The sequence below is a fragment of the Hydra vulgaris genome, chromosome 09 (assembly GCF_038396675.1).
Source record: "Hydra vulgaris chromosome 09, alternate assembly HydraT2T_AEP".
Classification (NCBI taxonomy): domain Eukaryota; kingdom Metazoa; phylum Cnidaria; class Hydrozoa; order Anthoathecata; family Hydridae; genus Hydra; species Hydra vulgaris.
In genome coordinates this window covers 59,671,312-59,688,082 of record NC_088928.1, presented here as the reverse complement: position 1 = coordinate 59,688,082, position 16,771 = coordinate 59,671,312, and the positions used below count along the sequence as shown (strand labels likewise).

The window sequence follows — 16,771 nt, the reverse complement described above, 5'->3', positions numbered from 1 at the left end:
TATAAAAAAAAATACAAAAAGGATAAAATAAAATTATAAAAAAAAATACAAAAAGGATAAAATAAAATTATAAAAAAAAATACAAAAAGGAAATACCTTGTATTGAATGAATATCTGGCTCAACAAATTTAAATATATCTGTGACATCCCAACAATATTTTCCAGTAGAATCGCGCAAAATAAATCTGCTTATTGTTTTTAACCCCTCAAGGTTAGTGTTTCGTTTAAAATATTCCTAAAGTATCAAAAAAATCTTATAACTAAAACTAAACAAAAAGTTTTAGCTTAATATGTCACTATCTCAATATGTCACTAGCTTAAATTTTATTTGTTTACCACTTGTGGAAGTTCTATCAAAGTCAATAAGATTGTTCCATTTATTAACAGGTACTAAAACAATAAAAAGTTTATAACTAGTTAAATATCTTGGTGACAATATAACAATATATTCAACTAGAATCACAAAATAATAATATTAGAAGTAGAATTATAATAGTAATATTTCCTTGTAGGATAACATAAAAAACAATATCTTCCAGTAAAATTACACAACAGCAAAATCTTCTATTAGAATTACAGAATAACAATATTTCCCAGTAGAATCAATCTACTAATTAATTTTAGTAATTAATTAAAATATATCTACTAATTAATTTTAGCACCGAAATGTCAGTGTTTTAGAAATAGAAAAGACTACAAATTGTTTTTAACCCCCTCTAGGTTTCATATAAAATATTCCTAAAATATCATAAAATAGTTCATAATCCAAATATTGTAACAAAGTTTATTAATAATAAAAACAGAATTGAATGCAGACTAAGTATATCTAAAAAAAAAACTCTAAATTTTTTTATGATTTTTTTCAGATCAACTTCATCTGCATTCAAAGCAATAAGCATCCCATGATGTGAAACAGTACCACTTCAGCACATTGTTAGGTTACAGCATAACATTCAAAATATATTTTTGATTGTGAAAATGAAAAATGAATATCATGCAAAGTATTGTGCAAGGAATGCACCTTTAGATAGAAACTTTTGGAGTAAATACATGACACACCTGACAGTATGTCAGGTATTTACACCAGAAATTTAATGCAAACAATAATAATGGTTATGCCAGTCATCAATGCTGACAATGTCTGAAGCTATTCAATGATAACATTATAGCTGTACAAGCTAACATTGAAAGATCAACATCTCATCACTATCAAACAATTACAGCGTTCAAATAAACACAAAAAATCTAGTTGCAAAAATTTTAGAATTTTAATTAATTTTTTTATTCAAAAATTTTAAGTTGATGTTTTCATTCAACTTTTTTGTTATAAGTGTTTTCATTCAACTTTTTTGTTCCAATTGTTTTGCAATATAAAAAAAGTGAGAAAAAAATTTGGTTTAATGAGCTGAGAGATGTTTTCATAAGTTTAGGTATATACTTAAATGTCAAAATTTTTGAAAAAAATATTTTGAACAGAATTAGATTGATTTCTTTTTTTTAATTTAAATTTTTATAACTTAGATTTTGTTTTAATTGTTTAATGTTTTTCCTTTCAAACTATTTTTAGAAAGCAAAATATTAATGACAACACACTGCTGGCAATTTAAAAATAAAAACAAATAGTGGAATACCGATAACCACAAAATGCAGTTATCAGTATTCCACATATACCTTCCTTGACCTGAAGCAGAATGAGCAACTTTTATCAAATTTGGAAGATCAGCTATGAAATGTATGCATCAGTCATCATCAGCAAATTTATTTTTGATGCAATGAGTAAATGTAACATTTTTTTAAATATCTAATATTTCTGTCATATGGAAATGCATAGAAAAAAATTATTAATTACACAAGGTACCATTGCTTGTAGTAGTAATTACTTTTAGATTGCATGAAAGCTCTAAAATACCGACAGCCTTCCAAAATAAGAGGAATAACTGAATAGCTTGAATGATTGTTGTAGCAAAGTTTGCAAAATTATATTTAAAAGGGTCACAATACCTCTCCCAAAAAAAACAAGAACATTTTTTGCAATTTTATCAGACCCATTCAGAGTTGCATAGTTAATATTGGTGTCACTAAAGCCAACAAATAACAGGTGAACAGTAAAATTTGAGATTTTTTTTGAAACGCTCTAACTTTGCAGTGGATCAATATTTTTTGATAAAATAAAAAACAGCTCATAGATTTATAATCAAATAATTTATTTTTGAAGTTGCAATAGACTTGCTTCATTTTTTCGTCTTACAAATTCAAGCTTTCGATACACCCCTCCACACATATTACATCTACTTTCTTCAAACAATACTTGATCCATTGTTTTAATTCATCAACTGAAGTAGCCTGCCAATTGCTTTTATAAACCATTCCCTTCAAAATTGACCAAAAGTTCTCAACTGGACGAAATTCAGGCACTGCAGTAGGATTATTGATTTTTGTACAAAAGTGCTGTTTTTTGAGATCAAGTAGCTTGTCACTGATTTAGCATAATGGGCTGAAGCCAAGTCAGGCCAAAACACAAAATTACCCTCAGGATGATGTTTTTTAATAAAAAGCATCAGTCTTTTGATAATGCACTCTTTCAAATACACATTTTGTTTGACAGCAAGCCCCGAAGGAACAAAATCGGGTGTTGAGATGCCTCAAGGTGAATTGCTAACCATACAAGCATTTTCTTTTCAAACTTTGCCTTGGCCATGTATTTCACACTACAAGAAACTGCTTTTGGATTGCTAGACTGTGAAGTATGATTCATCATCAATTATGAAATCACACCCATAAAATTTTCTACACAATCTGCCACAACATGTTTGTAACTTGGACACTCGCCCAGGAATGCAGGCTGGAATGGTCTGCTTTTTTTGGTAAACAATATTTGTGTGTTGATGAATTGTATACAAAACGTGAGACTGGCTGCACTTGAGCTTTTCCGGGTAGCATTTCGACCCGACAAACTGCTCAAAAATTTTGAGACTGAAGACATTGGTATGTTTTAGAAATATCATTTTTATATGAAAGTTTTAAAGCATATATATTTCACATTAAAAAATATCAAAGACAAAATACCAAAAATGGTATTGTGTCATATTTTATTTGAAACTTCTTGTTAAAATAATTTTTAGTAGAAGCTTTTAATGTGTTAACAATGTATAAGATATAAATACAAACATTGCTATGGCTAACCTTAGCAAATAAATGTTTTTGATCGTGTTATGTATATTTATTAGTTAAGCTTAGTAACTTAACTGTAGAATCTTTACTGGCTGTACTTGATTTATAGGTAAATTTACTGTGATTATACATAAATATATCACACTAAATTTAACTTTAAAATGGAAGTAGGAACATATTGGCTTCCAAACAGAGATTTAAAATAACTAAAACTCAAAAGTACTTTATATTGAATGAAAATCTCTATGCAAGAAAGAAAATGATTTCATACTTCTTTTTAAAAGTCAGATTTAGCATAACATACTTTATAGATGGCTCCTTATAAAAATCACATACAAAAATATTTTTTTTAAATGCTAAAGAAAAAAATAAAATAAAAATTGCAAATATTTTTTCTTATAAAAAACATATTGCAAAAGTGCGAAAAAGTGATCGTAATACGGCTTCGTGACCACAAATCTCAAAATATCCCAAGCACTTAAATGATCTACCCTTGTGCATTTTGTAGAACTAGTATTAAAATGTTCTTTAATAATTTTTCTCAAGTTGTTTCAAATTTTTATTACTTTTTAATTATTTTGAAGAAAAAATACTATTAACATCTATAACAACAAAAATAAATATACTTGAACATTTGTTGCTTCCAAAAGTTGATTTTCGTCAATAACATGATCATCTGTCTCCACAATCAAACTGCTTGGTCGCACTGCACCAGTGTACAATGGGAAAAGATGGTAAAAATTTAACACCTGTGCTATGGCCTAGGGGATATATTGACATATTTTAAAGCATTTGTAAATGTAACTCAGTAAAATTAATAAACATCTATTTTGTTTACATAATTTTGCACATAAAATTAAAATATTTTTCAAATTTTCTGATAAAAAATAACTTTTACATATTCTGCAGTCAACTTGACCATTCTGTTTTTTCTCTCATCAATTTCTACGCTGACAAAGCCTATTAAAATAAAAAAAAAAATAAATAAAAAATTAAATTAAATAATAACTTCTTTTAGTATTTTTAGTTCCTCCTTTTAGTTTTGCCAAAATATATACAACCGCATGAACATTTTAGCTGGTATAATTTAGGAATGTGCCAAACCTTTCAGTTAAAAATACTAATTATGATGTCTTTTGTACTAATATGTTTAAAGAAATGAACCGGCCATTTTGATAAGGACATAAGTCTATTATAAAAAGCTTTTCAGAATCATTAAAAATATTACTTATTATAAAAAAATGTCTCCATGGTGCTAAAGAAACTAAACATAGGAGTAAATAAATAAAAAATATAGTTTCTGTGAGTTTTCTTTATATATATTATACTTAATTAATATTTTATATTTATGTAATTAATATTTTTGAAAATGATAATTTTAATGTAATTAATAAAACCACTATTTGTTAACTTACAATAAAAATAAGAAATGAAATAAAAGTAAAAGGAATTAAAATAAGAATAACAAGTTGTTGACAGTGATGATTATTGTTTATGTGGTTAAAGAAATTTCTCTACAAGTAAATTTTCTTACAAGTTTGCAACGGGTTTAACTGAGGAAAATAATTGAAAGAAACAATTTTAGTGAAATACTTAAGCACCGTGTTATTACTGAGTTATTATAACACAATACAACCCTTGGAATTAGGGTCAGCATTCGGCAATGCCAACCTAAAAGGGTTTGAGGTCTGCAAAAAATTAATGACCTTGTTTCTAAGTTTTATGGTAAGACCGTTGTATCATTTTTTTTTTTTGCCGACCTGATGCTAAACTCTAAAAGATTGAGGTCAGCTAATTATTGCTAACCTCATTTTTCCTAATTCCGAGCGTTGACAATAATATTACATAACTAAGCCTTCCCAGGAAGGTGTGCGGTTGCACACCTCATTTGTCCATATTTAACATAATTTTTTCAGACACGCTGACCATGGCAATTTGCATCTTTTAACTTTTTAAGTGTTTCAATAATTCATGGCAAAAAGCTAAACTTTTCTACTGTTTCTTTTTATAGTTTATTTAATTAAAATAAATTTTAATTAAATAAACTATAAAAATTTAATAATTTGAAAAAAAGTAAACTTAAAACAAAAATTTCTATAAAATTTTGATTTTAAAAAATAAACTTCTTTTTTTAATAAATAAACTTTTGTATTCTTCTTTTTTTAGACCGGTTGTTATTTTTAGCTACTGAATTTGATATAAGTTGAGAAAAAATACGTTGTTTTTTTTTTGTTAATTCGCCTCCTCAAGGCTGAGAAAGCTACTACAGACGAGGAGGCTACTTATTTGTGGTATAACCCTCTCTCAACTCTATAACTCCAAAACATGAACCTTGACGAATAAGGCCGCTGCGCGAAGAAACGAGTTGAGCGCAGTACTACCAGGGAAGTGGTGGGGATCAAACTCGGAACCTCTCGCTTATGAAGCAAGCGCTCTACCACTACACCACTACCGCATTATAATTTATAACAATTTAACAACAATTGAAAGTTTTGATATGTAATTTATTCACAATTTTTATCAGCATGTATAACTAAGAAACTAATTTGCTATGTACACTACAATTATGCGAAACTTTGATAATTTTTTTTTTACGTTTATTAGTTTTCACGCCTTTTTGCTTTTACAAATGTTTTTGCTATATTTGACATTTTCCCTCAATACTTATATAATAAGAAAATAAATTTATTTGTTTGATATTTATTTGTAAAAAATATTATTTGAATAATAAATTATGTAAAGATGGAAAAAATTTGATAAAAGAAAAACATGTTTTTTTTTATAAATTTACCAGACTTGATACCTTTCTTTATAAGAATTCCTGAATTGCCTTCTATCAAAAACTGTTTTTATGACTAGACAACTCACTCTATTATCTCTTAATGAGGCTACAGCTCTAAAACTCAGTTTTATGGTTCTAAGGCCAGCTGGTAGCCAGATTTCTCTAACTCTGATGTAGCTCTCAGAGAGACTGATTCTATCAACAGCTGTAAAATATTAGAGTACTAACAGTCTCATGTTAAGCATGGATGGTGTCCCTGTTCATATTTTTGGTGTGTATTGTTGAGGCTACATTTGGAGCCTTTGTTACGGCTTAGAGTTTGTTAATAGAAATGAGGCAATTGTTTGGACTATTAGATAGTATACTGAGTACTATTTGTGCTTTGAGTCAAGTTCTTTAGTCAATTTAAAAAATGACTAAAGTATCAAAAACTATAAAAAACAAAAAACCATTGTCATAACCAAGTTCTCTAAATCTATCAATCACTAATATTCCTGATCTTTTAAGTAAATTTTCTTCTATTAAGTGTTATCTCTTTCAAAGTTCTTCAGACCTACATGCTCTTTGTGAGACGAATTTTAGTTCAACTGTCTCATCTTGTGATGAGACAGCTGAACTCAAATTAGATAGTTTGATATGATAGCATTGATAGTGTTGAATTTCATAATTGTGGGAAATTTATCCGCTATTTTGACAGTTTAACAAAGGTAGGCGTAAAGGAAAAGAGTACACGTCTTTCTAGATACAACTTGTCGCGTTAGTTTGACAAGGTTCTAACTGAATTTTTTTATATAAGGAGAATAGCAAATAAATCTTTTTCTTTTTTTTAATGCTTAAACAAAAATATTTATATACTTTTTTTTTATTTATTTATGCACTTTTATGAATCAATCAAAAAAAGAATACATAAAAAAATAAAAAAATAGTAATATAAATAATTTTAATTGAACATTAAAAAAAAATTAAAAGACTTTTTTTTTTAAATCCCCTAACATAAAAAATTTCAGTTAGAACCTTGTCAAACCAACATGACAAACTCTCATTGAGAGCGGGAAGTTGCGGCAGTCTACGGTTTGTTATTAATAACTAATCCATTCATTGAGCTGATATTTTTCGTAAGAATCAAGAAAGTAAAAGACAGTAAAGGTCCGAGACCAAGACCAATACTCAAGGCTTTCAAGACTAAGACTAAGACCAAGACAGTTAAGTTTGAGTCTCAAGGCATCTTGAGACCAAGACTTTGGTCTCAAGATGCCTCAAGACCTACATATCTGTTTGTCAGAGAGTAAGTTATTAGCCTCAAGATGAAATATTTGAAGATCAAACAATTTGCGAAGCATTTGTTAAACTATAAAGATAGTATTGAATAGTGGTTGTAATTATACATTCTTATTTGATTTACTGGTTACTGGTAACCAGCTAGCTGGTTTACCAGTAACCAGTAAATCAAATAAGAATGTATAATTTTGTTACTAGTAAATTCAGTAAAAAAAATATAAAAAATCTGAGAAAATAATAACAAAAAACTACACTCATAAAAAAAAGCAAACACTTCACAAGCATTTTTTTATAACTAAAACAACAAATAAAAAGTAAAATATAATGATTGGTAAGAAAATAAGTTTCTTTGTACATTGTTAAAGATTCGCATAATTCCATTGAGACATGATTAACATTTGTATAATTCTCCATGGACATTAACAATAATTGATACAAAAGTATTTCAACTTGGACAATTTGCACCAAGAAATTCTTGTGCAAATGCTAAAAAATACCATAGCATTTAAAACTTGAAAGAGATTCAAAAAAGAGATACAAGAAAATGCAAGAAGTATTTTAAGAACAGTTTAATTACTTAATTTAGTGTAATATTTAGTATAAGTTTAGTTAAATAAATTTATATATAACAACAACGACATTTTTTAATAATAAACAATAATGCAACATGACATTATAAAATTTGATGTTATTATAATAAATTAATGCAACATGATGTTAATTGATATTTCTAAAGCTATTATGTTTTCTTTTTTTAATATTGGAAATTAGTATATGATGTTACCTTATCATTTTTCATACTTTGTTCACATTATTCAGTCATGGGTGAAAATTCACTACGGAATTATTTTATACGGGTACAAAATGGAAGTGTAGGTCAATATAAAAAATGTTCAAAAAACAATTTAAGCTTCTAGTGGCAGTACGAGTGGTGTGCATACACATCTTCAAACAGATCGAACAACTCAAAGAGATAACACAGATAACCAAATAAAAATGTATCAGCACCAATGAACATAAACACATCTACGAATTTGAGTAATTCAACAAAAATATCAAAATTCTTCAGAAAACTAGCTGATGACTTGTTTGGTGCAGTTGCCACGCAATTAACAGATAAAGACCATGTTAATTCATTTGTGTACCATTTATTAAATTTTGTACATCTTAGTGCTAAGGGTTATACTAATATTCGAAATACGATTCGAAAAATTGTGAATGAATATGCAGCTAAAACCAAAGGATCTTACTTAGCCTTACTTAGCCGAACTTAACATGCAAACTAATCAAAGGGCATTACATTAGTTGAGTGGACTTCTGTAAAAACCGTCATTATAAATTTTGGAGTCTCAGTCTTGCCTCACAGTTCAATGCCTGTGGATAAATGTATTGCACTTTTAGAAAAAAAACATTTGAAAACATTTAGTATTTCATCAGACAATGTGGTTTTAATTATGACAGATGGCATATTGGTAATAAAGAAAGTGGGAAAGTTAATTAGAGCTAATTATCAATAATTTTTATTGCACAGCATTTAATTGCCAATTAAAGTTATTATAGTTTTTAAGGTTCTTTATGATAAAGATAATTGTTGTTTAGCAAATTTAGGAGATGATGAAAAATTACCCTTTACCAAATTTAGAACAAGAATATTTTTCAAACGACAAGGAAGAAGATGTCAATAGTTTAGCTATTATCTGAAATAAGCATTATTCTGATTATTAGACATGTAAGTATTGATCCTCTGATAGAAAAGATTTTCAAAACTCCGCCACTGACAAAAAATGATGACATATAATGTAATAACTATAATAACTGTTTTTTACAAATTTCTGTAAATTTTTATTAAAAGTATAAAAATACTTTCAATTTCAAAATTTTTCTTTACTAAGAATTTTTTTTGATGGATTAGAGTTGTGGGCAGTTAAGCTTTCTTGGTACAGAATGAACCTTTTTCAACTTATACCACTCCAAAGTTTTTTTAGCATAGCTGAACAAAACTAAATCAGTCAACAAATAAAGTCTAGATAGTGATTAAATTGAATGGCAAAAGTCACTTTTGAAGACACTTGAATATAAATTTCTGATGTCAAAGTTGATGATGTCACAAAAGCTCTAATTTTTTTTCCACAATTACAAATTGGTTGCCAGAAGGGCAATTTTTTGCCATATTTGTCCACAAGTTTGTATTTATACTTGTTGCTTACACTGCCACAAACAATTGAAGTATAATATTTTTCACCAGGAAGTTGACTTCTTGAGTCTTGTTGTCCATCAAAATGCAGCCATTTAATTTTAAATTATAACTAAATTAACTTTAAATTCTAATTAACAATAAAAAATAACTTAAAACTATAATTAACTATAAACAGTAACAATTAAAAAATCCTTTTACATAAAAAAATTGTCTATTTTATTTACTTTAATTTGTAAAAAAACACACAAAAAAACACATTTTTATTAGAAAAAATATTTAAAAAGTTGTTTAAACTAAATTTAATAAACAATTTTCTAGTTATACTTTTTTAATTAATAATAAATAAAAAGTTGAAATAATTACTTGGGTCTGTTTCATTTGAAAAATCCTGGAAATCATTATGAACACATTCTATTTGAATAGGATGATTTTCACCTCTAAAAATTTGATTAATGTTGATTGGTTTACGTTCAGCATAATGGCTTTCATGCTCTCTCTTTTTGCAACATTCACTAAATGCCTTAAATGAGCCAACCAAAAAAAAATATTTAAATCAAATCTTTTGAAAACATAGACTACGACATTTTACAATTTATTAAATTTTAAAAACAATTTATTAAACTTTAAAAACAATTTTAAAAATAAAACATACTTTCATAGCAAGATCAAAGTAAGAAAGTGCACCATCAACATGCAAATGATATTTTAGAACATCTTCTTGAGGTATAACCATCAACCACTCAAGCAAACATAACACAAGTTTACTAATAAACTAAAAGTATAAGAATGTATAAGAATAATTCATAGCAATTATTTTTATACCATTATATTTATGTATATAAGGATATAAAGATATTTTTATAAAAAAGCTTTCTTTAAATTTTAAATTATATTTCTAATTTACACGCAAAAGTTTCCCTCTTCTTCATAAAAAAAAGCCACTTAAAACACAAAAATTTATATCAATAAAAAACCTGTTACAACAATATATTTAAATACTAGAATACATTCAGCCAGGTGTTTGTTAATCAAAAAATATAAAAGCTGAACTTTCAAACTAAACTTCCGAGTAGGTACTTGGTTTGTTTGTCAAAAACAAATGCACTTTTATGTAACTAGACATTAATAATTTTTACCAATTACAACATAAATAAAGATATGGTTGGGTAAAAAACAAACCATATTCAAAATTAAAAATCTAACAACATGCAACTACGCTCTATAAGGACTTATCCATTAACCTAACTTAGTCGTTTATTTTTTTATTGTTTGCTGAACTTTATATTTTATGTGTTGAAAAACATGTACAGTATATATTTGAATTTTATAATTAAATGGTTCTTAAACTCATTTATCCAACTATGTGTATAATAAAAAGCTTCTTTAAACCATATTTCTATATGGTTTAAAGAAAAGTAATAAAAATGCATGTATCCTAAAAGCAATAAAAATAAATCTTAGGTTGTCACTAAAAATCAGAAAATTTCGAAAAATTGCACCTAAATGGAAAACTTTGATTTAAATCTATTACCACTATTGTCCAATCAAAATTTTGCCCAGTTCTCAGTTAGAATTAACCACTATAGCAAAATAAAAGCCTCATTTACTCAAAAATTTAAAAATTATGGGGCAGATAAATCACCATACTAGATATTGCAGCTCGTTTACTCAAAAATTTAACAATTATGGGGCACATAAATGACCCTACTAGATATTGCAAAAAATTATAAACTTTCCCACAAACCATCTTTATCTTAAAAAATTGACACCTAAAGTATGGTTATTTTACCTTGGGTACCTTGAGTCTGGTTATTTTACCTTGGTTACCTAAATTCTAGTTATTTTACCTTGGATACCTAAAGACTATTATTTTACCTTGGGTACCTAAATTCAGTCTTATACTAAAAAAACAATTTCATAAAGTTGACATGAAATTGGTATTCTGCTTTAGTAATTCCTTACTTGATATACTATGCCGCAATAAATCAAAACTAACTTTAAGTAGTCTTCAGGAGTGTACCAACTTGATTGTACATGTAATATTAAAGAAACTAAATTAGTGGTATGTGTTACATTAGTGAAATGAAGAAAAATTTCTACACAAATCCAAGAACTTTAAAAGAATATTACTAAAGCCAACTGGGTTGCATCTAGAGTAGTGAAACATACATAACATTGTGATAGAAATATAAACTGGAAAAATCTTGAAATGCTTTGCATTGTTTCTACACAAAAAAAAAAGATGAAAAAACAACAACTGCAGTACAAAAATTTGTGAGGCCATTGAAATACAATGTTTGCAAGGCCTAAAATCTAATAAAAATATTTTAAAATATTAAGTTAGTTACACACAAAATAGCCAAAGAATAAAAAAATGTGTATTGTGTGTTGACAAGAAAAAAAAAGAGTTTTAAAAGTAATATAAATAATAGGAGAATATTTGTAACTCAACATAACCAAAAAAAATATTTGCAACTCAACATAACCAAAAAAAATATTTGTAACTCAACATAACCAAAAAAAAAAACACAAAGTTTTTCATATATTTTTTAATATCAAACCATAATAAAGTTCATTTAAAGATTTAGTCTTTGTTATTAAAGACAAAATCCTTTATTTTCAATAAGTATTAAATTACCTCTGGTGAGCATTTAGATACTTCCAGAGAAGGTGCTTCTAAATAATAATGTATAACTTGGGATACACCCTATATAGAAATGAAAAAAAAAGACTTTAAAGAAATAATTCTATTTTACACAATCATTGCATTATGCATGACTTTATAAATTTAAATACATTACACCAATACCATAAATAAATATAAAGTATAAGCAATGCAAAGAAATGCATGAAAATATTGTTTTTAAATATTTCTTGCTATATTAAAAAAAAAATATCAAACTAAGAAAGTCTTTTAAATAATGTAAATGACTGAGGTTACATTCACTTAGTCTATAGGCCGGTTTTTTTTTTTTATAATTCACCTCCCCAAGGCTGAGAAGGCCACTACAGATGAGGAGGCTACTTGTGGTTATAACCCTCTCTCAACTCTCTAACTCCGAAACACAAACCTTGACAAACAAAAATATATATTTTTAGATTCTTGTTGTTAAAACTAGAATCTAAATATAAGCAGTTTTAAATTAATTTAAATGTGAACAGTTTTTCAAATGCTTAATGCTCAGAAGGAATATCACAAATATTTTAAATTTCTGTATTTTTCTAACTAAATCAAAGAAACGATTTTAAGCCTTACAGAAACAAATTTGGTTTCAATCCATAGTGTTCTTTACTACAGACCTATTCATCGTGCAACCAGATTTTTTTGTATAGGCCTACTTTTTTACAGCAAAAAAAAAAATTATTTCTCCATGTTCAGACCAGATAAAATGTCATGTTGTTTATGATATTTTTTTTTTTTTTTTTTTTTGTTATTTCACCTCCCCAAGGCCCAGAAGGCCACAACAGATGAGGAGGCTACTTAATTGTGGTTATAACCCTCTTTCAACTCTATAACTCTGAAACACGAACCTTGACGAACAAGGCCGCTGCGCGGAGAAACAAGTTGAGCGCGGTACTACCAGGGACGTGGTGGGGATCGAACTCGGAACCTCTCGCTTATGAAGCGAGCGCTCTACCACTACACCACTACCGCATTTAATTATATATTTAAATAATGGAATATAATACAATGTTAATAAACTTATATAATTTAAACATGGAGTTTCAGATTTAATTTAAAGCAAATAATATATTTATAAAATTTAGATTAAATCAACATGCCAAATAAATGTTGCGTGTATGCTTGTCACACCAACTATCAAAGTGAAAAAACAAAATATCTACTGAAGTTAAGAAAATATCAGTGTATCGGTTTCCAAGTGATGAAATGGATAAAAGTGTGAAAAATGGATAAAAGCTATTTTAAACTCTAATTTGGTTGTTACCAACTATACTGTTATCTGTGAGTTACACTGGCCTCTAAATTTTGATACAGTTATAGTGTGTGGAGGAAAATGTCAACCAAAAAAGCCTTCTTCTGTTTGGCTGGGAATACCTTTATCTCAGATTTTAACTGCTAATCCAACTGTCAGAACTACCAAAAGATCTTTAAGTGGGATTAGAAGTACGTTAGATGATGAGCTAGACACATTTCTTAAAAGGGATAAAGCTACTTTTGTGACATTAAAAACAAGTTTATCAGTAGCAGTGATTGCCAATATCCAGTTATATCGTTTATGGTTGATGGCTATGCTGTTACACGATCTTTGCAATTTTTTAATGGAATACCTTTTTTTGTATTTAAATTTATGAAAATCTTACCTTTGAAACATTTCATTATGGGATTAAGTGTAATATTTCTAGCTTAACAGTGAAACAAGTCATAACAATCAAACCATGTTGACACCTGGTCTTAGTTTTATAAGATACTTCGTTTTTTAGGCTCCTTGAAAATGGACAATAAAAAAGAAATAATAATGCAACATATTTCAGTTATGGGACCAAAAACAGTTGGAGAAACTTTATACACCTGAAATAGTTATACCTTCTTTTGTATATTTTTCAACATCAAGAACATTATATAATCGCTTAAGAAATGATTATCAACTTCCATCTATTTCAACACTCACTCAATTACTTCAAAAATTTTCAATATTAATGAAAACAAATTTATTTATTCAATTTTTAACTCTCTTCCAGATAAGCAGAAATTATGCATCATACTGCATGATGAAATATATGCTAAAAAAAGTTTGCTTTACCATGGTGGAATTATTTTTGGTAGATTGGAGGATAATCCAGTGGAGTTGTCCAAAACATTGTTAGGGATTATGGCTGTTTATTTAAACGGGGGTCCAAAGGTGTTAATTAAAATGATACCAATATCAAAATTATGATCTGATTTTTTGTTTGAACAGATTAATTAAACCAATCAAATAATTGATTCAGTCAGTGCAAATGTAAAAGCTATTATATGTGATAGAAATCGTGTCAACCAGGCTTTTTTTTTAATGCACACATTCAATCGGGGAAAACCATGGTTAATAGTAGATGGAAAGTATTTACTTTATAATTTTGTACACCTCATAAAAAATATTTGTAATCTTTGGTTAACTGAAAAAACTCTGGAATTAATGCTTGATGATAACGGAGTAAGTAGGATTGCAAAATTCATTTAAAGCAGCTTTACAATGCAGAATCCAGAAGCTTTCTAAAGTTATCTGACCTGAATGAAACTATTTCTGCTAAACCTACTGAATAACAGTGTGTATTGACGGTTTTAAGAGTATTTTCTGAAAAAACTTATGCTGCTCTTTTGCAACATCCTGATATGATTCATAGTGATGTTAACGACATTGCTATATTTATCAATAAAGTTATTATTTGGTGGAAAATTCTAAATGTCAAAGCCATTAGTGCTGATACGAAGCATAATGATCCTTTGCAAGCTGTTATCAATAATCCTGATGACAACTGTTTAAATTTAATACTACAATTTGGTGATATGGTACTTAAAATGGCAGGTCCTAAAGGTAAACGTATTAAACAAGTTTCTAAAGATACTGCAACTTGTATACATTTAACTTGTTATGGACTAGTAGATTTATGTAGATATTTACTTAACACTACGCAAAACTATGTACTTCATGGTCAATTTACATCAGATCACCTGGAAAAAGAATATAGTATACTTTGTCAACGTTCTGGTGGTACATATTTTTTTAGTGTTCAACAAGTTATTGAAAAATTACGTATCAAACATGCATCTTTACTTTTGAAAATAAATGTAGATATTGACAATTTTAATGTGAAGTCTGGTCATCAATGCGCGTTATGCCAATACAAATTGTCTGAAGACTACTGCGAAATTCTTGATAACTTGCAAGATCTGTATTCTTCTATTGCTGATGATGTCAAAATGTCACTTATTCACATTGCTGGTTATGTTACATGAAAAGATAAAGAACAAACTGATTATGAACTTTTAGATCAAACAACATTCTATTATTAGAAATATGGTCAGTTTTCTAAATTTTTGGATAATTAGTGCCAATGGACATTTTTTTGTTTTGTAGTTTTTCAAATAATTAAAGATCATGTTAGCAGAAAATCTTTAAGTAGTATTTTTATGATTATATCAGACTATTATTTATTGAATATGAAAGAACATCATTGTGTAATATTGAGCAACATTTTTTTTTTAATTTATATACCATTGTCACTCCAAAATCTGGCAAAGAACCTGCATTAAAAGTATTAAAAATCTATTAGAAGTCTACTTAGTTGTCTACTATTTATAATATATATAGTATACTATTTTTTCTATTTATTCTTCAGATTTTGTTAACAATTTTAATCAAAATTTATCTTATATTCTTTGTTTGGTTTAATAACATTTCTACTCAATATAAGAAAATATCAATTTTGTATTTTAGATGTTAAAGCTAAAACTAAAGGTGAAATTATATAACTATGTAAATTTGTGAAATTTTGAATTAGAAAAAATTTCTTTGCGTTTTATTTACATTGTTTATTACTTAAGATTATATTTTTTTCTTTTTCTTTTTTCATCAAAAAAATTATTAGGCTATACAGAGAATTAAAAATACCTTTTAGTTTTAAAATTATGAATTTATTATCTTTTTTGTCGTAAAAAAGTAGACCTCTACAAAAAAATCTGGTTGCACGATGAATAGACCTGTAGTAGAGAACACTATGTTTCAATCCCATTATTAACAGCTTTTTTATTCAATCTGCAATGTCTCAAAAGGGTCACATTTCCGAAAAACCAAAAATAAACAATCTAGCCTGTAAAAAGGTCTGCAGATAGCATGAGGTACCTTTAAAAACGACTTAAACAGTGTGCCAATTAGAAAGTGTTTTTCAGTATATATGAATGACTCAATTTTCTGAAGCTGAAAAAGCTGCAGCATTGTCAAAAAAAAAGTAGCAAAATTTAGTTTGAAAAGTTGACAGTGTTGTCTGCACAGTTGAAGCTTCCTGTTTGTGAACATTGTGTGAATGGTTTCAGCTGAATACCCAGAAATAATTTAGGCAGCTCAAGAAGTGCTGCAAGAGCCCCTCCAAATATGCTACTCTAAAATACAAAAAAAATTTTTAAACTTGTACACATTTTGATTATGTCAAATGAACACAAGTCATCAAATCAGCACATATCATCAAATCAGTACATGTCATCAAATCAGTACATATCATCAAATCAGCACATGTCATTTTATTCTTTTGATTCTGCAATTTTTATATATGTTAAAATGAATATTAAAAAAATCTGAAAAAATTTGAATATCCAACTCCCAACCAATAGTAACTGTTATATAAAA

The 16,771-nt window shown here is 27.7% G+C and overlaps 1 protein-coding gene across 2 annotated transcripts in view; it reads right to left on the bottom strand.

The window, feature by feature from the left end:
• The window catches only part of LOC101236755 (ral GTPase-activating protein subunit alpha-2), a 93,124-nt gene that overhangs the window by 28,477 nt on the left and 47,876 nt on the right, over positions 1 to 16,771 (bottom strand). For both annotated transcript variants that reach the window (XM_065806210.1, XM_065806211.1), the window contains 7 exons: positions 12,067 to 12,135; positions 10,081 to 10,200; positions 9,792 to 9,948; positions 4,070 to 4,131; positions 3,798 to 3,932; positions 337 to 390; positions 97 to 235 (listed from right to left, as the gene is read on the bottom strand). In XM_065806210.1, the coding sequence (XP_065662282.1) occupies positions 97 to 235; positions 337 to 390; positions 3,798 to 3,932; positions 4,070 to 4,131; positions 9,792 to 9,948; positions 10,081 to 10,200; positions 12,067 to 12,135 (736 nt within the window). The remainder of the gene's footprint in view (positions 1 to 96; positions 236 to 336; positions 391 to 3,797; positions 3,933 to 4,069; positions 4,132 to 9,791; positions 9,949 to 10,080; positions 10,201 to 12,066; positions 12,136 to 16,771) is intronic.